The sequence below is a fragment of the Phyllobates terribilis genome, unplaced genomic scaffold (assembly GCF_046119375.1).
Source record: "Phyllobates terribilis strain yellow unplaced genomic scaffold, ASM4611937v1 Scaffold_2__4_contigs__length_985480577, whole genome shotgun sequence".
NCBI lineage: Eukaryota > Metazoa > Chordata > Amphibia > Anura > Dendrobatidae > Phyllobates > Phyllobates terribilis.
The window spans coordinates 880398704-880425056 of NW_027362762.1; the positions used below are offsets into that span (position 1 = coordinate 880398704).

Consider the following 26353-nt stretch of genomic DNA (forward strand, 5'->3'; position numbering starts at 1 on the left):
GAGATCATAGGTTTCTCAAACATCGTAATTTTCTCATGACCTAATCTTTATATTTCTAAGATAAAAGGGAAGGGTTTAGGAATCGCATATAGATTTTTCATCAATGCACATTCTACACGGTGGGCCATTTATATGGATACACCTAAATTAAATGGGAATGGTTGGTGATATCAACTTCCTGTTTGTGGCACATTAGTATATGGGAGGGGGAAAACTTTTCCAGATGGGTGGTGACCATGAGGCCATTTTGAAGTTGGCCATTTTGGATCCAACTTTATTTTTTTCAATGGGAAGAGGGTCATGTGACACATGAAACTTATTGAGAATTTCATAAGAAAAACAATGGTGTGCTTGGTTTTAACTTAACTTTATTCTTTCATGAGTTTTTCCAAGTTTATGACCACCTATAAAATGTGTTCAAAGTGCTGCCCATTGTGTTGGATTGTCAATGCAACCCTCTTCTCCCACTCTTGACACACTGATAGCAACACGGCAGAAGAAATGCTAGCACAGGCTCCAGTATCCGTTGCTTCAGATGCTGCACATCTCGTATCTTCACAGCATAGACTACTGCCTTCAGATGACCCCAAAGATAAAAGTCTAAGGGGGTCAGATCGGGAGACCTTGGTGGCCATTCAACTGCCCCAAGACGGCCAATCCACTTTCCAGGAAACTGTACATGTGGGAATGCTCGGACCTGACACCCATAATGTGGTGGTGCACCATCTTGTTGGAAAAACTCAGGAAACGTGCAATCTTCAGTGTATAAAGAGGGCAGCACATCATCATGTAGCAATTTCAGATATCCAGTGGCATTGAGCTTTCCATTGATGAAGAATGGCCCCACTATCTTTGTACCCCTTATACCACACCATACCATCAAGATACGAGATGTACAGCATCTGAAACAACAGATACTGGAAGCCTTACTTGACTTACATATAGCTGATCAACACTTTAATGCACCTTAACAGAATTAAACGACTGCAGCATGGGTATGAATCTAGATCTACGCTTCCACATGTTAAATATGTACATAGTAAATAAAGGTGGCAATTATTTTAAGTGCTCATACGTTTGTGTAGAGGACTAGTCAGTCAGAGCAGACACACTGCCCAGATCAATATTTTTTAATGCTTTTGTATATTTAGTCAAGAGACGCTGTAAATAATAACTGATGTCCTGAATCTTATTTCTGGCCATGCACTGAAAGATAATTACCCATCCCCTTTTATTACTAGTCACTGCTAGCAGATTGGAGATTGGAAGTATGAGTATTGTTCTCCTCTAAAGGCTCATGACTACGACAATATTTTCGGTCCGAGTGCGATCCGATCAATGTTATTCTATGGGGCCATGCACATGTCCGATTTTTCCCTCAGACAGAGTCTGTCCAAGGAAAAAAAAAAAAACGCAGCATGTACGATTTCCACCCGATATTCAGATTACACTCGGTAATGCAAGTCAAGGAAAAAACAATTCTGATTTTCACGAACTAAAAGAATGGAGAAGGTGGGAGTTTTTTTTTTTCCCATTCTCTCCTCATCTGGGAAAATCGAATTACATTATGATCACACTATGAACAAACTCTTCTCAGAGTGTGATTAGCATCATTGGACCGATGAAGAGAAAATATGTCCGTGTGACCTTAGCCTGAGGCAAACTGGCCCATGCCAAAATTAGACCTGGTCCAGAGACCTCTGAATATTTTGAGACCTTCTGACGCACCCCCTGACGAAGCTAGGGTGAAACGCGCATTGGGGCTCTTGGACCACACAACACCTATCCTCTTTATCGCATCCCCTGAATTAAGCACAGTTTTTCAACTTTAATGACACGCGGTCCTTTTTGAAAGCGTAGGGATAAACCTTTATAAATATTGGGATTCTTGTGTGTAGTGGGCCCCTACGGGTACTCTGCATTGTTTATTATCATGTTTTTGTTGGTATTCATTGTTGAGCAGTGTGTCTCTGTATTTATTATTGATATATGCTCAGTACTATGTTGGTATTAATTTAACGCCGAAATTAGACCTGGTCCAGAGCCTACTGACATGGCTGAAACCTTACAGGACTGATGTAAGATGTTAGTCCTATGCATAAATTAGTTCAGAAGTTGATTCCCCTGGACTGGAGTCAATATTGGTGGATCAAGCAGGAGCTTCATTGTTAATATCAATTAAAATTGTGCCCCTGTGACAGATTCTTACTTAAAGGGATTTTCCAGGATTACAAAAACATGGCTGCCTTTTCCAAAAACAGTGCCACCCTTGTCTTCAGGTTGTGTGTAGTACTGTAGCTCCACACCATTCACTTCAATAGAGATGAGCTGCAATACCGTACATAGCTAGTAGATAGAGGTGGAACTGTTTTGGAAGAAGACAGCCATATTTCTCTAATGCTGGACAACCCTCTCAATACAGAGACATAAAAGCAGCGTCTTGCCAACAGCAGATTACTTTAGTCCCTGCCACCCACGACATTTGAAGGTTTGTCTTGCAGTAAGACAGACGCAGGTTTCCTTACCACTAGGGACCATACTGTGGGGCTGTTTTTGTGTTTTCCATGTGCCACTTTATGTATATTTCCAAATGTTCTCATTTTTATGAGGAACACTTACGAAATGCAGAATCAAAGTAGTAAAGTGATTTAACAAACTGATTTAATGTAATTAGATTATTCTGCAATCACAAATAGCGCTGTTAATGATGCCTGAACCATTTCAGCAATTTCTTAATTAATGTTAATTGGAATTTGAGAAGCTAGTTAAGAAAACAGTAAAAACTTGAAAATCACAGTGAAAGTAGCAAAAATAGAACGCAGTCTGGAAATCATGTCAAAAAACATAGCAAGCAGAAATTAGCAATGTGATTTGTGCTGCCGTGGTCCGGTGTCCAGTCCGGTCCGCCTTGTCAGCCAGCCGGTCTTTACTTCTGTGTCGGGCATCCTTGTCTCAGTATCCAGGGGGCCTCGTGCTCTTACTAGGCACTGCAATATTATGACACGGGCAGCCACCGTGGCTCAGTGGTTAGCACTACAGCCTTGCTATAGTTCAAATCCCACCAAGGACAACATCTGCAAGGAGTTTGTATGTTCTCCCCGTGTTTGTGTGGGTTTCCTCAGGATTCTCCGGTTTCCTCCAAGACTCCAAAAGACATACTGATAGGGAATCTAGATTGTGAGCCCCAATGAGGACAGTGATGATGATATCTGTAAATTGTCTGAATTATAAAGCTCTGTGGAATATGGTGGCGCTATATAAATAAAAAGATTATTATTATTACACTGCGTGAGGCCGGACTGGACGCCGGACCAGGGCAGAGCAAATTAAATTGCTTATCACTAACAGTATCTCATGTGTGATTTCTGCTGCATTCAAATGGTTGGAATAGAATAGTGTCCCCTGTCCAGATTCCCCTCCTATATTAGCCTTAATATATATATATATATACAGTTATATGAAAAAGTTTGGGCACCCCTATTAATCTTAAGCTTAATGTTTTATAAAAATTGGTGTTTTTGCAACAGCTATTTCAGTTTGATATATGTAATAACTGTTGGACACAGTAATGTTTCTGCCTTGAAATGAGGTTTATTGTGCTAACAGAAAATGTGCAATCTGCATTCAAACAAAATTTGACCGGTGCATAAGTATGGGCACCCTTATCATTTTCTTGTTTTAAATACTCCTGCCTACTTTTTACTGACTTACTAAAGCACTTTTTTTGGTTTTGTAACCTCATTGAGCTTTGAACTTTATAGCCAGGTGTATGCAATCATGAGAAAAGCTACTTAAAGTGGCCACTTGCAAGTTGTTCTCCTGTTTGAATCTCCTCTGAAGAGTGGCATCATGGGCTCCTCAAAACAACTGTCAAATGATCTGAAAACAAAGATTATTCAACATAGTTGTTCAGGGGAAGGATACAAAAAGCTGTCTCAGAGATTTAACCTGTCAGTTTCCACTGTGAGGAACATAGTAAGGAAATGGAAGAACATAGGGACAGTTCTTGTTAAGGCCAGAAGTGTCAGGACAAGAAAAACATCAGAAAGGCAGAGAAGAAGAATGGTGAGATCAGTCAAGGACAATCCTCAGACCACCTCCAGAGAGCTGCAGCATCAACTTGCTGCAGATGGTGTCACTGTGCATCGGTCAACTATACAACGCACTTTGCACAAGGAGAAGCTGTATGGGAGAGTGATGCGAAAGAAGCCGTTTCTGCAAGTACGCACAAACAGAGTCGGCTGAGGTATGCAATAGCACATTTGAAGAAGCCTATTTCTTTTTGGAAGAAGGTCCTGTGGACTGATGAAACCAAGATTGAGTTGTTTGGTCATACAAAAAGGCGTTATGCATGGTGGCAAAAAAACACAGCATTCCAAGAAAAACACTTGCTACCCACAGTAAAATTTGGTGGAGGTTCCATCATGCTTTGGGGCTGTGTGGTCAATGCCGGCACTGGGAATCTTGTTAAAGTTGAGGGACGCATGGATTCCACTCAGTATCAGCAGATTCTTGGCAATAGTGTTCAAGAATCAGTGATAAAGTTGAAGTTACGCAGTGGATGGATCTTTCAGCAAGACAATGATCCAAAACACCGCTCCAAATCTACTCAGGCATTCATGCAGAGGAACAATTACAATGTTCTGGAATGGCCATCCCAGTCCCCAGACCTGAATATCATTGAACATCTGTGGGATCATTTGAAGAGGCTGTCCATGCTCGGCGACCATCAAACTTAACTGAACTGGAATTGTTTTGTAAAGAGGAATGGTCAAAAATACCTTCATCCAGGATCCAGGAACTCATTAAAAGCTACAGGAAGCGACTAGAGGCTGTTATTTTTGCAAAAGGAGGATCTACTAAATATTAATGTCACTTTTCTGGTGAGGTGCCCATACTTATGCACCTGTCAAATTTTGTTTGAATGCAGATTGCACATTTTCTGTTAGTACAATAAACCTCATTTCAAGGCAGAAACATTACTGTATCCAACAGTTATTACATATATCAAACTGAAATAGCTGTTGCAAAAACACCAATTTTTATAAAACATTAAGCTTAAGATTAATAGGGGTGCCCAAACTTTTTCATATGACTGTATATATATATATATATATATATATATATATATATATATGATAATGACACTGTCACTGACTATTTCAGTGAATGTAATGCTCCATTAGGTGAACAGGAATAAAATGTGTTCACCGACTGCTTTCCCTCACTATAACAGCATTCCACAGACAATAAGAGCTGTGACAAATAGCACCCGATCTGCAGTACCCGGCAGCAGCTTTTACACACTGTACAGAGCTGAACTCCGGCGAGGCCAGAGCAAATAACAGCTGATCAGTAAAGGTACTAGATCACCACCAATCATGACATATCATGTGGAGATGTCATCGCTATCAAGACTTGTTGGAACGTAACAACCATGGTCCTTGATCTTTGACTTCCAAAGGTTGCCAGAATGAAGTGGATCTGCAATATGTTCTACGCTTTGGCTCATGGCTAAGAGATTACAACATATTTTGGAGCAATGTTGATGACAGCTCCATGATTTCAATGATGCTGTAAAGTGCATAGACTCATATACCCAATAAATAGGGGCGAAACCACAATAGGTGCCCTGGAGACTAAGGGACCCCAAAAGTCTTCTTAGCCTATATGAAAAGATTAACACTATTAAAAACTTGCAATAATTGGGGGCCCCGTTAGAGCTTTTACATTAGGACACATGAGCTTCAAATTACGCCACTGCCAATAAGTATCACTGACTGACAGGTCACATGATACTTATTAGTGATTCTGAGACAACCCTGAGCAGACCTTAAGGAACCAGAGAATATCCACTTTACTGTCAGACGTTTGACCTAGTAATCTTGATGAAGCTGTGGTCACCTCCAACAGAGCACCAGCAAAATTCTGAATTTTGAAACTTAAAGGGAATCTGTCAGCAGGTTTTGCTATGTAATCTGACAGCAGCATAATGCAGGGACAGAGATCCTGATTAGTTTACTGGGTGCAGTAGCAATGATAGAGTAACAGTTTTATCTGCTGAAGTTCTAGCAGAGCTCATTTTTTTAGTTGTGTACTATATAACCCGCCCACACAATGGCTCTCTGTCTTTCTGTGTACATTGTATAGTAAGAAAGAGCTGCTATTCAGTGTTGCGGGTGTGGTTGGACCAGGAGGCACAAGACTAGTTGTCCTGGAGCAATAATCTCCTGCTGATAAAACACTGATTGTATTGAAACAGCAAAACACAGCACAGTAAGTGACAAATCATTATATTCAGGGTCTCTTCCCCTACAATATAGTGCTCACAGATTACATAACAAAATCCTGGTGACAGATTACCTTTAATATTTTGTACCAGGTTAATAAGTTTTAACCTACCAATAGGCTAGGGGATAACTTATTGATCCCTGGGAATCCAACTGAGGGACTCCCACCACCCAGCGAACGGGGCTCTCCAAAGCCCCATCTATCTAAATACAGCAGAGGTCTGTGGTCCCAAAGAGAATGCATTGAGAAGAGGCACTCATGCTTAAAGAGGTTGTCCACTACTTTATCATTGATAACCTATCCTTAGGATAGGTCATCAATGTCTGATCAGTCAGAGTCCGACACTTGGCACCCCCGCCGATCAGCTGTTCTTGGTGTCGGCGGTGGCGGTCGCAAACGCGGAGCTGCTCTGTCTTCTGATAGTGGCCGCGGCAGGGTGCTGCACATCTGCCTCCTATTCAAATCAATAAAAAGCGGATGTGCAGTACCTTGCTGCGGCCACTATCAGAAAACGGAGCAGTTCCGCGTTTGCGACCGCAGCTGATGGGCGGGGGTGCCAGGTGTCGGACCCCGAGCTATCGTAAGGATAAGTCATCAATGATAAAGTAATGGACAACCTCTTTAACCTCTGCTCCATTTAGACTGGGCTTTCTCAGGATTGTTGGGGTTCCCAAAAATCAGACCCCCAGTGAACAATAAGTTATTCCCTATCCTGGATAGGAGATAACTTACACACTTGGTACAAATACTTTAAATTCATAGAAGGTGATGATGCCACAGGTTGTAGGAGTGTTGTTGTTGTATTACAGGTGGTAAAATATTACACCTACCTGAAACCAGCCCTGCAGAGATATGATCGCCTGTCAACAAAGGAGGAATTAAGGTCTTTTTAAAAAACAGTCAAAACCCTCTATTTGCCCATTGCTCATATAGCACACCAGTGAAAACTGAGACGTTCTGATGCAGTATTGCAGGTTGTGCCAAAGTTATCCACAAATGGAATATAAGCTCATTAATTCACAGTAATGCCTTGGTGTGGGATACATCCGTTTAATCACATCACATAGCGAAACAATAACTCTGACCTGAGTTAACACTGATTTGGAGCGACTCCAAGAAAAGGATGCACTTGACCTTGAGAAAATGAGATGGTCTTAAATGCAACGTGCACATAATTGTGTGATGACCGGGCTGAGTTCTAAACCCTCACTTTCTTCAAAGAATCTGTAAAGTCCTTGAAATCCACATACAAGATAATACATCTGAAGATCTCAGCACATAAGCCAATAAAGCTGATGTCAGAGAGGTTCTTGTTTTATCAATTAATTTGTATCATTGTGCACTAAATCCATTACCAAACTACAGTAAACGCCTGCGCTGGAATATATACACCCAAAGGATGAGGGATTTGGAGTTTCAATGGCCAATCTTCTTGTTTTCATGAAATATAAGACACTGCCAGAGATCTATTATCTACGTGACAAAAAAACAAAACATGTAGGTTTGGCCAAACCCGAGCACTCACTTTTATGGGGTAGTTTAGAGAGATAGTCCTAGAAAACAAAAGGCTCAACCGAACTTTCATGTGTTCTCTATGGAGAAAACAGAGTAAGCTGCTGCCAGAATCACCTGGCAGAGGCTTATTTGCTTGGATAAAACATGAACTTACCTATCCTATTCCTTATCTTTCCCGACAATTCCTGCTGAAGAAGAGCCGGAAGGCCCCCATACATATTAGATAGCCATTTGATTTTGCCGAAATTGCCAGGTTTGGCAGATTTTCATTAATGTGTTTGGGGACTACAAAAAAAGTCTTAGGGCTAGGAAATGGGTTAGGGCTATGTTTACACTTAGAATTAACTTTAGACTTAGAGCTAGGATTAGGGATAAGGTTAGGGGGGTAATAAAACTGTTACAACCTCTATGCCCCTCCCAAAATAAAAGAAACGGAAAAAAAAAACAAAGTTTTTTATTTTTTACATTTTAGCAAAACTGTAATTACATCATTATTATCCTCAAATTACAAAAATTACAATACATGTGCTTTAGGTATAGGGGGTTCAATACTAGACTGGTACAGGGAACACTGGGAGCACTAACTGTTCACGGGATGAGGGGTACAAAACCTATAAATGGTTTATCCTTCTTTAAATGCTGAAGAACCTGGTTTGGAGCTACTGCACTGATTGATTTTGGAACTACATATCTAGCCATTCCCTAATATATTGTAATGAAAATAATGGAAATTTAATAAGAAAACTGGCACTTTGCAGGAAGATTGCAGGTTTATGGAATTTCACATTCCTGACCATTATTATGGAGAGTCCCTCACCGGTAAAGGGTGCAGGTGGATCCTGCGAATAACACTACAATAGGGTGTTCTTTTACACAACTATTAAGAAGGCTACAGAGGGAGAGTATAACTTTAAGAAGCAGATCTGATTCGTGCAGCTATTATACACCCACATATATTCAGAAACGTGTCAAAGGCAGGAACACATTTCCCTCCATCCAAGCATCTGCCAACATGTCCTGCACTCTTGGGGATATGAGAACAGATTTCCAGGAACTGCGAGTGAGCTAGCAACAAGAGATGACTGAACAGAGTGAACAGATCACCAAGCAGACAGATTCTGTAATGCACTTAGTGATTCACCCTGTGTAATGTGACCCCATCTTTACTACTGTATCTATTATTACCGGAGAGACAAGTACACAGATGACATGCTGGACCAGAACCAATCAACATGGGGAGCTCCTGGGCTACAACACAAAAGTTTTCCTACAAAACAAGTCACCCAGTCTAGTAATTGTGTAGGAAAAAAAGTTGAAAAAGAAAATAGGCAGGAAAAGAAGAGCAGAACAAAATGGATCCTTCATTAGAGTGATCTAACGGGACCTACACTAGGTTTCTAAAATAAGATTTAAGACATGTTCATAGAATTCTATGGTGTTTATATTAAGGGTTCAATTAAACCGCATAGTAGTCAGACTGGGGCCACAATATGGATACCAATTACAACCAAATAGTAGCTGCCTGAAAGTAGCCCTTAATTATTGACATGGGTCAGGTAATTAAAGACATGTTCACACACATACTTTTCTGGCCACAATACATAAAGATTCAAATTGAGAAAATTTGAATCTTTATGTAAATTAAATCATAAATGAGGGGTGGCATTAGGTGTGGAATATTGTAGAGGATCAATGCACAGGTCTTTCTCACAAAATTACAATATCCTCAAAAAATTTATTTATTTCAATTCTTCAATACAAAAAGTGAAAATCATATATTATATAGAGTCATTACAAACAGAGTGATCTATTTCAAGGGTTTATTTCTGTTAATGTTGATGATTATGGCTTACAGCCAATGAAATCACAAAAGTCATTATCTCAGTAAATTAGAATACTTTATAACAACAGATTGAAAATGTTTTTAAAATCCGAAATGTTGTCCGACTGAAATGTATGTTCAGTAAATGCACTCAATACTTGGTCGGGCTCCTTTTGCATCAATTACGGCATCAATGCGGCGTGGCATGGAGGCGATCAGCCTGTGGCACTGCTGAGCTGTTATGGAAGCCCAGGTTGCTTTGATAGCAGCCTTCAGCTTGTCTGCATTGTTGGGTCTGGTGTCTCTCATCTTCCTCTTGACAATACCCCATAGATTCTCTATAATAGATTCTCTATAGGGTTATGGTCAGGTGAGTTTGCTGGCCAATCAAGCTCCGTGATACTGTTGTTTTTAAACCAGGTATTGGTACTTTTGGCAGTGTGGACTGGTGCCAAGTCCTGCTGGAGAATGAAATTTCCAAAAGCTTGTCGGCAGAGGGAAGCACGAAGTGCTCTAAAAGTTCCTGGTAGACGGCTGCGCTGACTTTGATCTTGATAATAACACAGTGGACCTACACCAGCAGATGACATGGCTCCCCAAACCATCACTGACTGTGGAAACTTCACACTAGACCTCAAGCAGCTTGGATTGTGGCCTCTCCACTCTTCCTCCCGACTCTGGGACCTTGATTTCCAAATGAAATGCAAAATATACTTTCATCTGAAAACAACACCTTGGACCACTGAGCAACAGTCCAGTTCTTTTTCTCCTTGGCCCAGGTAAGACACTTCTGGTGTTGTCTATTGGTCATTAGTGGCTTGACACAAGGAATGTGACACTTGTAGCCCATGTCCTGGATACGTCTGTGTGTGGTGGCTCTTGAAGCAATGACTCCAGCAGCAGTCCACTCCTTGTGAATCTCCCCCAAATTTTTGAATGGCCTTTTCTTAACAATCCTTTCAAGGCTGCGGTTATCATGGTTGCTTGTGCACCTTTTTCTACCACACTTTTTCCTTCTACTCAACTTTCCATTAATATGCTTGGATACAGCACTCTGAACAGCCAGCTTCTTTAGCAATGACCTTTTGTGGCTTACCCTTCTTGTGGAGTGTGTCAATGACTGCCTTCTGGACATCTGTCAAGTCAGCAGTCTTCCCCATGATTTTGGAGCCTACTGAAACAGACTAAGGGACCTTTTTAAACGCTTAGGAAGCCTTTGCAGGTGTTTTTTGTTAATTATTCAAATTTACTGAGATAGTGACTTTTGTGTTTTCATTGGCTGTAATCCATAATCATCAACATTAACAGAAATAAACACTTGAAATAGATCACTCTGTTTGTAATGACTCTATGTAATATATGAGTTTCACTTTTTGTATTGAATAACTGAAATAAATAAAATTTTTGATGATACTCAAATTTTGTGAGATGCACATGTACTTGCCAGGAATCAGCCCACAACTTGCAGTCACATTTGCATATCAATCGATTTTCTCAGTAATGGAATATCCTTCTGGACAGGGAGGTATGTGTGAAATTGCATTTTACTAACCTACCTAGCAATGTCATTATTGTGGTAATCCTAAAGCTCATAACACGTTCCCTTTAAAGTGCACATACAAATAGGATTGGCCGACCATCCAATGTGTGTTTGGGAGAGTCAAGATGAATAGCTGTTTCCCCAATAATAAGACAGGGTCTGACAATAATTTTTCCTCAAAAGATGGGTTAAGGCTTATTTTCAGGGGATGTTTTATTTTTTTTCCAAGAACAACAATCCATATTTATTTTTGAACAAAAAAAAATCAACATTTATTCAGATATAAGCATCACACACACATTGCACATACATACACATGTATATACACACACACACGCTCAGCACATATGATACATACGGTATCTGTCTGTCTCCTCTTCAGTTCCTTTAGAACTGAAGAGGAGACAGGCAGGTATGTTTCATATGTGCTGTGCGTGTATAAACATGTGTATGTATGTGCAGTTAAAGGAACTTGTTACGGATACGGGTGGTGGAACCTCTGTGCTGCGGTGCAAGGAGGGACCAGAGGGGCGTGACTAAGTATCTACTCGGCCTGACCAGGGTCGCACGGCGGCTCAGTCGACTCCGTGAACCAAGGAGGGACCGAGCAGAGGGACCAGGTGCCACTCTGGGACCGAACTTGTATGAGAGCAGGTGACTCCCACGGGTCAGAAGGCAGGAACTGACCGGTACAGCGGAAGAGCACGGCAGGCTGACGGGTGGTCCAGGTAGTCAGGCAGGCTGATTCGGCTGATAGCCAGACAGGTGCTCCGGGCAGGCAAGCTGGCGGGCACAACAGATAACAGGCAGGTGCTTCCAGGTAAGCAGGCAGGTAAAGGCAGGCAAGCGGGCACGGCAGGTGCTTTCAGGTAAGCAGGCTGGTGGGCACGGCAGGTAACAGGCAGGTGCTTCCAGGTAAGCAGGCTGGCAGGCACGGCAGGTAACAGGCAGGTGCTTCCAGGTAAGCAGGCGGGCAGAGCCCATAGACAGACTGGCGGACTGGACTGAAGGGAAAGTAGTCAGACTGGCGGACTGGACTGAAGATCAGACTGGCGGACAAGACTGACTTGCAGAGGACCTGAGGGCTGAAGCAAAGTAAGTATCACAGAGCAACAACCTTGCACGGGCACCTCCATATTGGAGGAGGTGCCTTTTATAGAGAAAGTCCTCCAGCCATTGGCCGGGGACTTTTTAGGACGGCGCGCGGCCCCTTTAAGAGGGAGGGAGAGCGCGCCCTAAGCACAGTGCCAGGGAAGCTGCGCGCACCAGCTGCAGCAGCAAGGAGGCCGGAAGACGCCGGAGCAAGACCGCGGCGGTAAGGGGGACGGCGTCTCGGACGGCGTCTCTGCCTGGCAGGGGGCAGAGACGCCGACGCTACAGAACTTTGGTGACATCATTGTCACATTACTGTGATGTCACCAAACGTCCTTAAGGAATATTAACTGCTGGGGGCCCTGAGCAACTGCCCAGTTTTCCTCTCCCCCACAATGCCCTGACTGTAACTTATTTTTGGAGTAAGGATTATATTTCAAGCATACTCCAAAAAGCCTGTAAAATCATGCTAGGGCTTATTATCAGAGTAGATCTTATTTTAGAGAAAACACAGTATCTAAGATGAATGGGCAGCTTTAGAAAAAATTAGCATGATGATGTGGATCAATGACATCATGTTCCTACATCTATTTATTCATTTATTTATTTATTAGTTATTTTACTCACTTATATAGTGCCATTAATTCCACAGAGCTTTACAGACATTATCATCACTGTCCCCATTGGGGCTCACAATCTAAATTCCCTGTCAGTATGTTTTTGGAGTGTGAGAGGAAACCGGAGAACCTGGAGGAAACCCACGCAAACATGGGCTGAACATACAAACTCTTTGCAGATGTTGTCCTTGGTGGGAATTGAACCCAAGACCCCAGCGCTGCAAGGCAGCAGTGCTAACCACTGAGCCACCGTGCTGCCCTTAAGGCTTATTGGCACACACACACCTGTGTCTTGGGACTGAGACTCTAGTGTTCCTTGTATGTTATGCTCCATTATCTGTACTATGGTGTTTCAATTTGCATTCATCCCTGCTGGGTTGCACTTCATCCATCCGTCTGCTCCTGGTCCTTGTGCCCACCCGGACCACAGTCTTAGCGGATCCACCTCACCTGGTGAGCCCTTACAGAAGTCATCTGTTGCCAACTATCATAACAAAGGATGGAGGTGCCAAGAGCCAATTAACCCCCCAAGTGGTCCCTGTACATATACCGTAGAAGTGCTGTCCATTATTGACCGGCAGCAATTCCAAGGCACCACAGTGTGATATACTAGCAACGCTGTGAATATTTGATATTTTCCTATGAACTGGTTAACCACTCAATCACTTAATCTCTGTTGCACTGAAAGAAATGTAAAGCTGCCAAAACAATCCTAAGTATCTGGCATTAAAATACAAAAACAAAGCACTGGCCGTGCACCATTGACCATGTGTAATGTCTGCGCCTCTCTGTGCGGACTGGGTACCCTGTGGGAACTGGCATCAGCTGACTGTAGCGCTGGCTGTATGAATGTGCCATGGTTTCCACTTCACAGAGCAATATCCCAGGAAAGCTTTCCCTCAGACCATGAAGTATTGCTGGAAATTCTTACACTGCGGACATTACACTACTGCATGACGGCAAAACATTTACAGAGCTGCACGTCTCTACATCAGAGAAGCTAACGTGATTCATTTCAGGGGAGAGGAATTTATACTGTATATATTTAGGCTAAATTAATCCAGGATCAACTGGTACAATAGGCCTCATTACAACTCTAAAAGAGAAATGGGCCTTGTTGTTGCCTGTAGCAACCAATCACAGTACAGCTTTTATTTTGAAACAGAGTTATATGAAATGACAGTTGCGCTCTGATTGGTTGCTAGGGGCTACATGGCCGGATTTTCTGTTTTCATAAATGACGCCCAAATTGTGTCTTGCCCCAAACATAAAACAGTATCAGTTTAGCCTGGAGTGTTCATTTTTATTAAGGAACACACCTAAAAAAATATCCACTGAACATAAGTTATACACCAAGTTCTTGAAGGCATTGTCCACCTCTGAGGACATTTTTTTTTAACTTAAATAAATATACTTGGGCTAAAAATCATTTTTGCAATTTGATTTTATCAAATATTTTGCACCAATTTTTTTTTTACATGCTCTTTGTTTCCCTGCACATTCAACTTTCATGTGGTCTGTGGTTATAGATCAGCTAAGAGGTGCCCAAAAAAGGCAGAAAAGAATAAGAAACTCTTCCATTGCACCTTAGAATTAGTTCACTGACAGATTCTCAGTTACCTCATTCTGCAACCAACCATCTGCAAATGGTGCAAATTTGCTAAAACAACCCAAATACAAGAATTATATTTAGTCAAAAATATATGCATGTAAGAAAAAAATGACCTCAAAGATGGACAAACCCTTTAAAGTTTGTTCATTATTCAATATTATTGAATTATGGGAACGGTAGGAGACAATAATTATAGCTTCTGTTACTGCTGCCTGAGCAAGTCCTCAGCTTTCCAAAAGTTCGAAGGGCTGTCCTGTCCAAAATGATAAGTCTGTAGTCACTCTGTGTCATAATAGGGGGAGGAAAGAATCCATGCAAGGAAGGAAGTGCACACCTGATATTAGACTAAGCATACAATTGTATTAGTACAAAAGGGACACACGTGAAAGGTAATAAAATCACTTAAAAACCACGAGACAATACAAAAACCATTCCCCTGTTTACAGGCTGTCATTAAGCCATAAAGATAGAATAAAAACTGGCAAAAAATGTGTCTACCCTCAATATATTCAATTTACCATGCTATGAAGTAACTATAATACTGGAACAAGTACTAAGTGCCAATATGTAATATAATAATAGAAAAGACCTGTGAGGTAGTTGCTTTCATAACTCCAAAAATCAATTATATCAATAGAGGTGTGCGCTACAATAGGCGCAAGCTAGGACCCAAGGTGTCCCCAGGGAAAAGCCAGGCACACAAGATAGTGAAAGAGGGCAGGGGCCACTCAACCAAAATAGGTGGCAACTGAAACAACCTCCGCACTGCAATTACTGTCAGACAACATACCTAAAAGAAGGGATCGCCAGAGGTATATGAAAGAGGCCAGCATGGTGAGGGGATGAGGAAGGAGGAGCAGGGGTATGGGAGGGAGCCCACGCGTATCGCTGCTGAACAGCTTCATCAGGGCAATCGATACCATAGGGTGTTCAACTAATCTTCTTCATACCTTGTCCTATTTATATGTACGTGGACACCTTATGGCAGTGTTTCTCAACTCCTGTCCTCAAGACCCACCAACAGATCATGTTTTCAGGATTTCTATTCACATTGCACAAGTGATGGAATTATCACCTGGGTAATACTAAGGAAATCCTGAAAACATGATCTGTTGGTGGGTCTTGAGGACAGGAGTTGAGAAACACTGCCATAAGGTGTCCACGTACATATAAATAGGACAAGGTATGAAGAAGATTAGTTGAACACCCTATGGTATCGATTGCCCTGATGAAGCTGTTCAGCGGCGATACGCGTGGGCTCCCTCCCATACCCCTGCTCCTCCTTCCTCATCCCCTCACCATGCTGGCCTCTTTCATATACCTCTGGCGATCCCTTCTTTTAGGTATGTTGTCTGACAGTAATTGCAGTGTGGAGGTTGTTTCAGTTGCCACCTATTTTGGTTGAGTGGCCCCTGCCCTCTTTCACTATCTTGTGTGCCTGGCTTTTCCCTGGGGACACCTCGGGCCCTAGCTTGCGCCTATTGTAGCGCACACCTCTATTGATATAATTGATTTTTGGAGTTATGAAAGCAACTACCTCACAGGTCTTTTCTATTATTATATTACATATTGGCACTTAGTACTTGTTCCAGTATTATAGTTACTTCATAGCATGGTAAATTGAATATATTGAGGGTAGACACATTTTTTTGCCAGTTTTTATTCTATCTTTATGGCTTAATGACAGCCTGTAAACAGGGGAATGGTTTTTGTATTGTCTCGTGGTTTTTAAGTGATTTTATTACCTTACATGTGTGTCCCTTTTGTACTAATACAATTGTATGTGTAGCACCCTGAGGATTCGGCTGCTACAGGGGTATTGCACCTCACGCCAGAGGTGTGATATTACACTCCCGGGTAAGGATGGAGTGTGGACCTGAGCTCAGTTAGCTGCATACACTACATACATCCCATTTCCGAGGGACAGACCGATGGTACTCCCACTAGGTATATGTGCAGGTACGACAGTGTCTGTTCCTGGCTGGAGTGGGAGGGGGGTGGAACATCCCAGTAGTGTAGGGGCAGATAGGGGGAGCAGTCTGGGTAATGCTAGGAGCTCATTGGGTGCTGGTCACCTGAGCTCACACATAGAGGGAGTATATAAGGTGGGAACCATCTTAGATCAGGGTCAGTCTTCTGTAGAGGGTTAGTGAGTCCTGAGAGAGGTCCAGGAGCGCCTGCAGAGAGAGAGAGAGAGAGAGGAGAAGAGAAGGACCCAGAGGGGGAGAAGAAGGAACCCCAAGAACCCAGAATTAGACCAGAAGGGTGAAGGGTTGGCACGCAAGGGAACCGGATCCCAAATTAGTGGAGGAGAGAAACAACCCTCAGCTAAGAACCGGAGGCTGCGTCATTATATGTGGAGCAGCCCCTCACTAAGTCCACTAAGAAGGCACACCAGGCATAGGGTCAGGGAACCCCGAAGAGGTGCACCCACCAAGAGGCCCGAGGGAGCCGGATATAAGTGGACCCCTGGTGAGAAAGGCCAGTAGAGAGGACAGTCAGAAAGGGAGCTCAGGACCACGCTCCAGAATTGCTTGGGGGTTGGCCGAGTCCAGGACCTGGTGGACGCAGCACGGCTCGGGCGGTCACTCAAGGCCAGAGTGACCAACAGAACAGCAGTAAGTAAAAACCCTGAACTGCACAGCCCGACTCTGAGTCTCCTTACCATCCACACTGCACCGCCACTACCACCATCCTCTACACCTGACCCCCTGAGGCTATACCCCTCCCGTTGGGGGTTATACTACCCGAAGCTGCACACATACCACCAGCCTCAGCGGACCCTGCTGCAGCGGCGGCCGTATTGACCGCAAATCAACGGGTGGCGTAGTCGACACAAAGAACAACTAATAACATCTGTAAAGACTGCCATACACTGAGCTTGACACCCTGGGCACGGACCGGGTCACCGCCACTCGGAGACTACAACCCCCATCTGATCCGGCTCCGGGTATCCCCCAAACAACACTGGCCCAGGGGGCGCGTCAACTTTGGCGTAGTCGGCAGGATAACGTGCCCACAACCACCGGGTACTGCGTGCCTGAAGAAAAGTTCACCGTTACCTCAAAAAGAAGTCTCCCGCCGGTTCCGGAGGGTCCCCGCCAACGGACCCCATCACAGGTCGTTTCCCGCCGGTTGTCCGCCATTTGCAGCTTTTTCCCACCATCCATGGAGTTTCCCGCCACTGGGAGACGATTCCCGCCATTTCCAAAGATTTCCCGCCTTGGAAGAGTGGACGCCATTATGGGCGTGCCAGAGGGTGGCAAAAGGCCACCTCCCATCGTGGGCCAGGTCGAAGAATGGCGCCAAAAGCGGAAACCGCGCCCACCAACAGAGACTGTGATGCTGGAAGTGTCCATCAGCGTGAGAGAACTGCCCCTGGAACTGACAATCACTAAGTTGCCCCGGGACCACCCTCAATGTGGGCGGAGACAGAACAAAAGGAGCGAAGATGGGTGCAGCCTGGAGGAGTCTGGAGAGAGCGCACCCGGAGACAAGAAGTCTGGAGAGGAGTCCAGAGAGAGCGTACCCGGAGATGGAGGGAGAGACAGGCAGCACCGACCCAGTGGTCAGGAGCCTGCTGCAAGCAACAACCCCACTAGGCTTAGTGGAGATCCTAGCACAGCTCCCCCGAGACCGGGAGTGTGCACAGATCGCGCTGGAGGGCCTCGCACGGAGGATGGCCCAGGTGCAGCAAGACACGCTGACGGAGTGGAGCCGTGAGATGGCCCAGCAGACCGGAACCCGTCAGCGGAGCACGCCGCCCGAGACGAGGAGACAGACCGCCTCTGAGGATGGCGCAGGAAGAATGAAGGCAGGAGACGGCGCCGAGAAGGGAGCTGCACGGACGGAGGCAGGTAAAGGGGACGTCTCTACCCCGAGCCGAGAAATCGTGTACCTGTCCCAGCTCCCCGTCGCAGAGCCCGAAATTCCCCCTGCCGTGCCCGTCGCTGCATCGTCACCGTGCCAGACTAGGCCTCAAGCAGAAGCCGCGGCCGCGACCCCTGTGACGTCACGCGCCTCAATCCTGAGCGCGGCGAAGCAGGAAATACCATCAGCCTGGTCGCAAGGCCTAGTACCTCCGGGCGCCGCAATTCCAACAGCGCCCTCTACCTCCGCGGAGCCACCGGCCTGGTCGCAAGGCCGAGTGCCCCCGGGCGCCGCAGTACCAACAGCGCCCTCTACCTCTGCCGAGCCACAGGCCTGGTCGCAAGGCCAGGAACACCCGGGCGCCGCCGTCTTCACGGTGCCCTTTACCTTTAGGGTGCCCCAGGCCTGGTCGCAAGGCCTGGTCAATCCGGGCGCCGCTTCCACCACCGCGCCCTCAACATCTAGAGTGCCGCACCTGGGCGAAGATCTATTTGCCCAGCACACGTGCCCGGATGGGCAGCCCTTTGTATGGCCCCAGGAGTACTACCAACTGGAACTCCAAAGAGCAAGGCCCCTGTGCGAGCCCCTGATTCCGGCTCCGAAGCCCGTCAGGAGAACCCCGCTCCCGCTAGAAGAAGCACAATTCGAGTGGGACCCCACCGGAGGAGACCTCATGGGGTTCACTCAAGAAACGCGGGCAGCCGCAGCAGAGCGAGTGGAGTGCTGCCGCCAGCAGTTGGCAGCCTTCGAGCAAGAGCGGAAAGAGAGGCGGATCCGTGAGCAGCGGCTGCAGGAACAGAGCGCAGGGCAGAAGAGCCGGACCAGGAGGAACCCCCGTGCAGCTCATGGTCCCCGTACCACCGGGACTGTGATTAAATTCAACCTGCAGCATGGGTGGGGCTTCATAAAAGACCATCACACCCCCGGCGACGTCTTTGTCACCCGCAGAGACGTAGAAAGCCATCTGCCGGAGGGACACAGAGGTCGTGACCTGTATGTAGGGGACGAGGTCACGTTCACCCGGCACAAGTGTGCCAAAGGACCTTACGCCCTCCATGTACATCGCCTGACGGAGGAGGAGCTGCGGTGTGAGGAGGAGCAAGAAGACCCGGACGGGTCTGAAGAAGGAGCAGGAGGACGCCGTCATTAAAGTACGGTAAAGAGACTGTAAATAGTTACCCGTCAGGGTATAAGAACTGTTCTAGTTAAAATATAGTCCCCGTTGGGACCAGCAAATTGAACTGAAACCCGTGTGTCCCTATTCCCACTGACCGAGGACTGAGAGCGGTCATTCCTTTCCTAATACCTGGCCGAGGACTGAGAGCGGCCATATCTCCCCTTGTACATAGTTGCGCTTTTTAAGGCGCCCCCTACTGGTTTTATAGGAAACTGTTGTTTTTCTTCCACAAGAGACTGTCGCACTTTACCCGGTCACAAGTAGCACCGTGGCCGGAGGAACAAGACAAGAATGTTATTTATGAAAAGTTTTATATATATATAATGTTTTATATGTTAATGTTGTTATGAAAAAAAAAAAAAAATTGTATGTTTATGATGTTTATTCTCTTACAGCCCGAGGACGTGCTGTGATTTACCAGGGGGGAATGTAGCACCCTGAGGATTCGGCTGCTACAGGGGTATTGCACCTCACGCCAGAGGTGTGATATTCCACTCCCGGGTAAGGATGGAGTGTGGACCTGAGCTCAGTTAGCTGCATACACTACATACATCCCATTTCCGAGGGACAGACCGATGGTACTCCCACTAGGTATATGTGCAGGTACGACAGTGTCTGTTCCTGGCTGGAGTGGGAGGGGGGTGGAACATCCCAGTAGTGTAGGGGCAGATAGGGGGAGCAGTCTGGGTAATGCTAGGAGCTCATTGGGTGCTGGTCACCTGAGCTCACACATAGAGGGAGTATATAAGGTGGGAACCATCTTAGATCAGGGTCAGTCTTCTGTAGAGGGTTAGTGAGTCCTGAGAGAGGTCCAGGAGCGCCTGCAGAGAGAGAGAGAGAGAGGAGAAGAGAAGGACCCAGAGGGGGAGAAGAAGGAACCCCAAGAACCCAGAATTAGACCAGAAGGGTGAAGGGTTGGCACGCAAGGGAACCGGATCCCAAATTAGTGGAGGAGAGAAACAACCCTCAGCTAAGAACCGGAGGCTGCGTCATTATATGTGGAGCAGCACCTCACTAAGTCCACTAAGAAGGCACACCAGGCATAGGGTCAGGGAACCCTGAAGAGGTGCACCCACCAAGAGGCCCGAGGGAGCCGGATATAAGTGGACCCCTGGTGAGAAAGGCCAGTAGAGAGGACAGTCAGAAAGGGAGCTCAGGACCACGCTCCAGAATTGCTTGGGGGTTGGCCGAGTCCAGGACCTGGTGGACGCAGCACGGCTCGGGCGGTCACTCAAGGCCAGAGTGACCAACAGAACAGCAGTAAGTAAAAACCCTGAACTGCACAGCCCGACTCTGAGTCTCCTTACCATCCACACTGCACCGCCACTACCACCATCCTCTACACCTGACCCCCTGAGGCTATACCCCTCCCGTTGGGGGTTATACTACCCGAAGCTGCACACATACCACCAGCCTCAGCGGACCCTGCTGCAGCGGCGGCCGTATTGACCGCAAATCAACGGGTGGCGTAGTCGACACAAAGAACAACTAATAACATCTGTAAAGACTGCCATACACTGAGCTTGACACCCTGGGCACGGACCGGGTCACCGCCACTCGGAGACTACAACCCCCATCTGATCCGGCTCCGGGTATCCCCCAAACAACACTGGCCCAGGGGGCGCTTCATATGCTTAGTCTAATATCAGGTGTGCACTTCCTTCCTTGCATGGATTCTTTCCTCTCCCTATTATGATCTTGTATCTTCAATGCAGGTTGTAGCACCCACTCCTTTATATGTATAGTCTTATGTATACTCATGGTATTGTTGGTGCCCCCCACCTTCTCCAATTAATGCTGTAGTCACTGTATAAGACTGCAGACTTATGAATCCCCCAGTATATGCGCTGTGCGCTGTGGGGATTCGCCGGTTTCTGAGCCAGAGGCTATGTATGAGTTATACATATGCCTGGCCAGAATCCGACTATTGGGGGCGGCCTCGCAGGTTCTGGCCAGGAGTATGTATAACTTATACATAGCCTCCAGTCCCGGCTCAGAAACCTGCGAATCCTCGCAGCGCACAGTGTATACACTGGGGGGATTCATAAGTCAGCAGTCACACAGAGTGACTACAGACTTATAATTTTTGACTGGACAACCCCTTTAAAGGGGTTTCATGACATTCTTTAATAGATAACATAGGTAAACCACGCTTACAATAGAAAGAAAAAAGCCACATTTAACACTGGAACCTGCATCCTGATCCATCGCTGCATCGACAAATGTCTATGATGGACAAGTTCCGATGATTTAACAATCACATTTTTCTGCTTATTTTTTAGTGCAGAAAATCTGCTGCATTTAATTGTCCAAGCAAAGTGGATGTGATTTTAAGACAACTCATGTGAGCTGTGCATCTAAAGACGCTTTTGAACTGTGCATTTATGGATCATTTTTTCCCCATGGGCTTCTCTAGGGAACCTGAAAAAAAATGCTTGTAAAAAATGCAAATGACAACGCATGTAAAAAATGAAATTGTGTTTTTAAGTATAGAATCAAAGCCAAACACCAAACAGTACTTCAAATCTGCACCACAAAGGTATCAAATAAAAGGGGAAAATACATTAAAAAACACAGCAAAAATGCAATAACCAGAGAAGATTTTTCTTGTGTACTTTGGTGTGGGCACCTGCAGAAAACATGCAGATGCATTTACACTACGTGTGAACATGGCCTTAGAGATCTACATAAATCCCACAAAATTTGGTGGAAAGGGACACACACATGTGCACATCCACATCTATTCCATGTTTCTACTATAGGGGATCAGGTAGGGTTCAGATTCTCTATCATTATTAGTTTTGTTAGAATGGCAATAGATGGTGGGATTAGGACTAGGACTACCTTTACTTACATGTTCTGTTTCTGTGGATGATAGATCTTCATGTCGGCCCAAGTTGGGGTCGCTGTGATTATCTTCATATCTGGAAGACAAGGACACTCATTAGAAATTCAAGAGCTTCTTGAAATATATATGTATTTTGTCAGTTTCAGAATATCAGTAATATCGTGTATAAGCATCAAGTGATCCATTGGTGGTAATCTGCACATAATGGTTGTGCTACATCCAAAGCCAAAGGAGGCATTACAATTTGCATCCATAGGGCAGCAACAAAAGGGAATCTGTTAGCAGGTTTATGCTCCCTCATCTGAGAGCACCTTCATGTAGGAAAAGAGAAGCTGATTCCAATGATGTATCACTTAGATTGATTGTGTCACAACTACTGCACCCAGTAGAGTTTTTAGATGTAGCATACAGCTGAGCTGAGAAAGCTAATCCCGCACACACCAGGCTCTCTATATACATTGCCTATTGACAGTGAGGTGCTTATCACAGGAGTGGCGTGGTCGGACTAGCAGTCCCATGAGCATCAGACCTGTTGGTGATAATTTCCTGGTGATAAAACCTTCACCGTAAGTAAACAACAGCACACAGCTTAATAAATGACACTTCCCTGAATTCTGTGTTTCAGCCTCTATCGCCGGCTGTCTTCAGATTACATAGCAAAAACTTGCTGATAAATTCCCTTTAATACAGAAAATTACGGTTTGAAAAAATTGTTAAATATTATTTACAACTGTACAATAACTTGCCACTTGAGAAAATTCTTCTATAGCAAAAGCAGATATAATTGAAAGAATAAGTTAGTGTGCAGCTCTCGGGCTGACACTGTTTATGTGGAACTCTCAGGCTACTCTTGCACTGTATGTGGGGGTTCTTTCACTTTTCTTATAGAAGTGGGGCCAATATGTAAATTTATTTCGGCAATTCCATGATAGCAATTCTTAAGGTTTCAAAAAAGTATAAACTATGTTTAAAAGCTGCTCATTCACATAGGTTTGAGAATGCTTGTTAGACCTCATTCAGACATTCTTTTTTCCTCTGTATACAATAAACAATTAGTCGTTTTTCATGTATGTGATGGATCTGGTTTTCATCCATTAGGCTGTGTGCCCACTATGCGGTTTTCAAGCGTTTTTGATGAGGAATTTCCGCAGCGTAAACGCTTGGTAATCCGTGTCCCATGATCCCCATGAAAATCTGCATGTTCTGTGCCCATGCTGCGGAATTTTCCTTGCGGAAAAATCCTGCAGCATGTCCATTATTTGTGCGTCCCAATGCATTTGAAAAACGCAAGTCAAATCCGCATGTAAAAACGCTGCAAAAACGCGTGTAAAATCCGCAAGCGTTTTTGACTGCCAAGAACATGCAGAAACGCTACAGAAATTTTCTGCTTCATTTCTGCATCGTGGGCACATACCCTTATTGGTCAGTGTGGCATCTGTTTTTCTCATATGCAAAGACAAAAATAAAATTTCCAAGCTTCTCCTACCTATTAAACGGTAAAAAGTCAGACAGTACTTTGTGACATACAGATGGCATCCATGTGCAGTTCATCAATGTGCTGTTAATTTTTTTTCAGCATGTCCCGAAGCATCTTCCTCATGGGAAACCTAGCGGGCTCTCTTGAGTTTAAAAGACTTTGTATCTACATATTCTTAGTTTGAATCTGATTGGCTAAACCAGTATTGTAGTTTGGAAACCCAAAGCTGTAACAATTAGGCTCTGCCCTGGTGACTACTTTGAAATGCCCCCAAAATTTACATTTAGGGGGCTCCATAAGCCCCATCCATTTTTTATGCAGACTCGAAAACTGAAAATATTCAGCCCACAAATTATATTTTTTTTACAGTGCTGGAGATCTGAGTTCTGTAAGCCCTGGTCATCGGATATACATACATAGGCGGATTATAATGAGGGCAATCCGGGCTACCGCCCGGGGCCCCGAGCCTGCAGGGGGCCCCCGGCTCCAGGCGGGGTGTCTAATGCCGGATATCCCTCATTATATGTGCGGGCCGCCGCGGCACATACCGGTAGCAGTGGCGGGAGGCGGGGCCCCTGACCGCTCCCCCAGCAGCGGCGCACGGCCGCTACTTCTTCATCGGCCGGGCCAGCACTGCAGCAGTTAACTTCCCTGTGTGCTGGCCCGGCCGTGTCACTGCTAGGAGACACGGCCCTGCGCGCCGCCGTGTCTCCTAGCTGTGACGTCACGCAGTGCGCACCCGGCCTGTACTGCTGCAAAGGAGAAGTCAGAGCAGGCAGGAGGAATGGAGCCGGGGGATGGTGAGTCTGTGTGTGTATGTGTGTATGTGTGTGTGTGTGTGTGCAGGCAGATATCATTGTGTGATGTCTGTTTATATGTATTTTTGTGTTTCAAATGTGTTTATGCGTGTATGTACAGTACAGACCAAAAGTTTGGACACACCTTCTCATTCAAAGATTTTTCTGTATTTTCTTGACTATGGAAATTGTACATTCACACTGAAGGCATCAAAACTATGAATTAACACATGTGGAATTATATACTTAACAAAAAACTGTGAAACAACTGAAAATATGTCTTATATTCTAGGTTCTTCAAAGTAGCCACCTTTTGCTTTGATGACTGCTTTGCACACTCTTGGCATTCTCTTGATGAGCTTCTAGAGGTAGTCACCGGAAATGGTTTTCACTTCACAGGTGTGCCCTGTCAGGTTTAATAAGTGGGATTTCTTGCTTTATAAATGGGGTTGGGACCATCAGTTGTGTTGTGCAGAAGTCTGGTGGATACAAAGCTGATAGTTCTACTGAATAGACTGTTAGAATTTGTATTATGGCAAGAAAAAAGCAGCTAAGTAAAGAAAAACGAGTGGCCATCATTACTTTAAGAAATGAAGGTCAGTCAGTCCAAAAAATTGGAAAACTTTGAAAGTGTCCCCAAGTGCAGTTACAAAAACCATCAAGTGCTACAAAGAAACTGGCTCACATGAGGACCACCCCAGGATAGGAAGACCAAGAGTCACCTCTGCTTCTGAGGATAAGTTTATCCGAGTCACCAGCCTCAGAAATCGCAGGTTAACAGCAGCTCAGATTAGAGACCAGGTCAATGCCACACAGAGTTCTAGCAGCAGACACATCTTTTCAACAACTGTTAAGAGTAGACTTTGTGCAGCAGGCCTTCATGGTAAAATAGCTGCTAGGAAACCACTGCTAAGGACAGGCAACAAGCAGAAGAGACTTGTTTGGGCTAAAGAACCCAAGGAATGGATATTAGACCAGTGGAAATCTGTGCTTTGGTCTGATGAGTCCAAATTTGAGATCTTTGGTTCCGACCACCGTGTCTTTGTGCGACGCAGAAAAGGTGAACGGATGGACTCTACATGCCTGGTTCCCACCGTGAAGCATGGAGTAGGAGGTGTGATGGTGTGGGGGTGCTTTGTTGGTGACACTGTTGGGCATTTATTCAAAATTGAAGGCATACTGAACCAGCATGGCTACCACAGCATCTTGCAGCGGCATGCTATTCCATCAGGTTTGCGTTTAGTTGGACCATCATTTATTTTTCAACAGGACAATGACCCCAAACACACCTCCAGGCTGTGTAAGGGCTATTTGACCAAGAAGGAGAGTGATGGGGTGCTACGCCAGATGACCTGGCCTCCACAGTCACCAGACCTGAACCCAATCGAGATGGTTTGGGGTGAGCTGGACCGCAGAGTGAAGGCAAAAGGGCCAACAAGTGCTATGCATCTCTGGGAACTCCTTCAAGATTGTTTGAAGGCCATTTCCGGTGACTACCTCTTGAAGCTCATCAAGAGAATGCCAAGAGTGTGCAAAGCAGTCATCAAAGCAAAAGGTGGCTACTTTGAAGAACCTAGAATATAAGACATATTTTCAGTTGTTTCACACTTTTTTATTAAGTATATAATTCCACATGTGTTAATTCACAGTTTTGATGCCTTCAGTGTGAATTACAATTTTCATAGTCATGAAAAT

The 26353-nt window shown here is 44.9% G+C and overlaps 1 protein-coding gene across 1 annotated transcript in view; it reads right to left on the reverse strand.

The window, feature by feature from the left end:
- The window catches only part of CRYBG3 (crystallin beta-gamma domain containing 3), a 193545-nt gene that overhangs the window by 149470 nt on the left and 17722 nt on the right, over nt 1-26353 (reverse strand). Inside the window, exon 2 of the mRNA XM_073668174.1 lies at nt 22391-22460. Within this exon, the coding sequence (XP_073524275.1) occupies nt 22391-22460 (70 nt within the window). The remainder of the gene's footprint in view (nt 1-22390; nt 22461-26353) is intronic.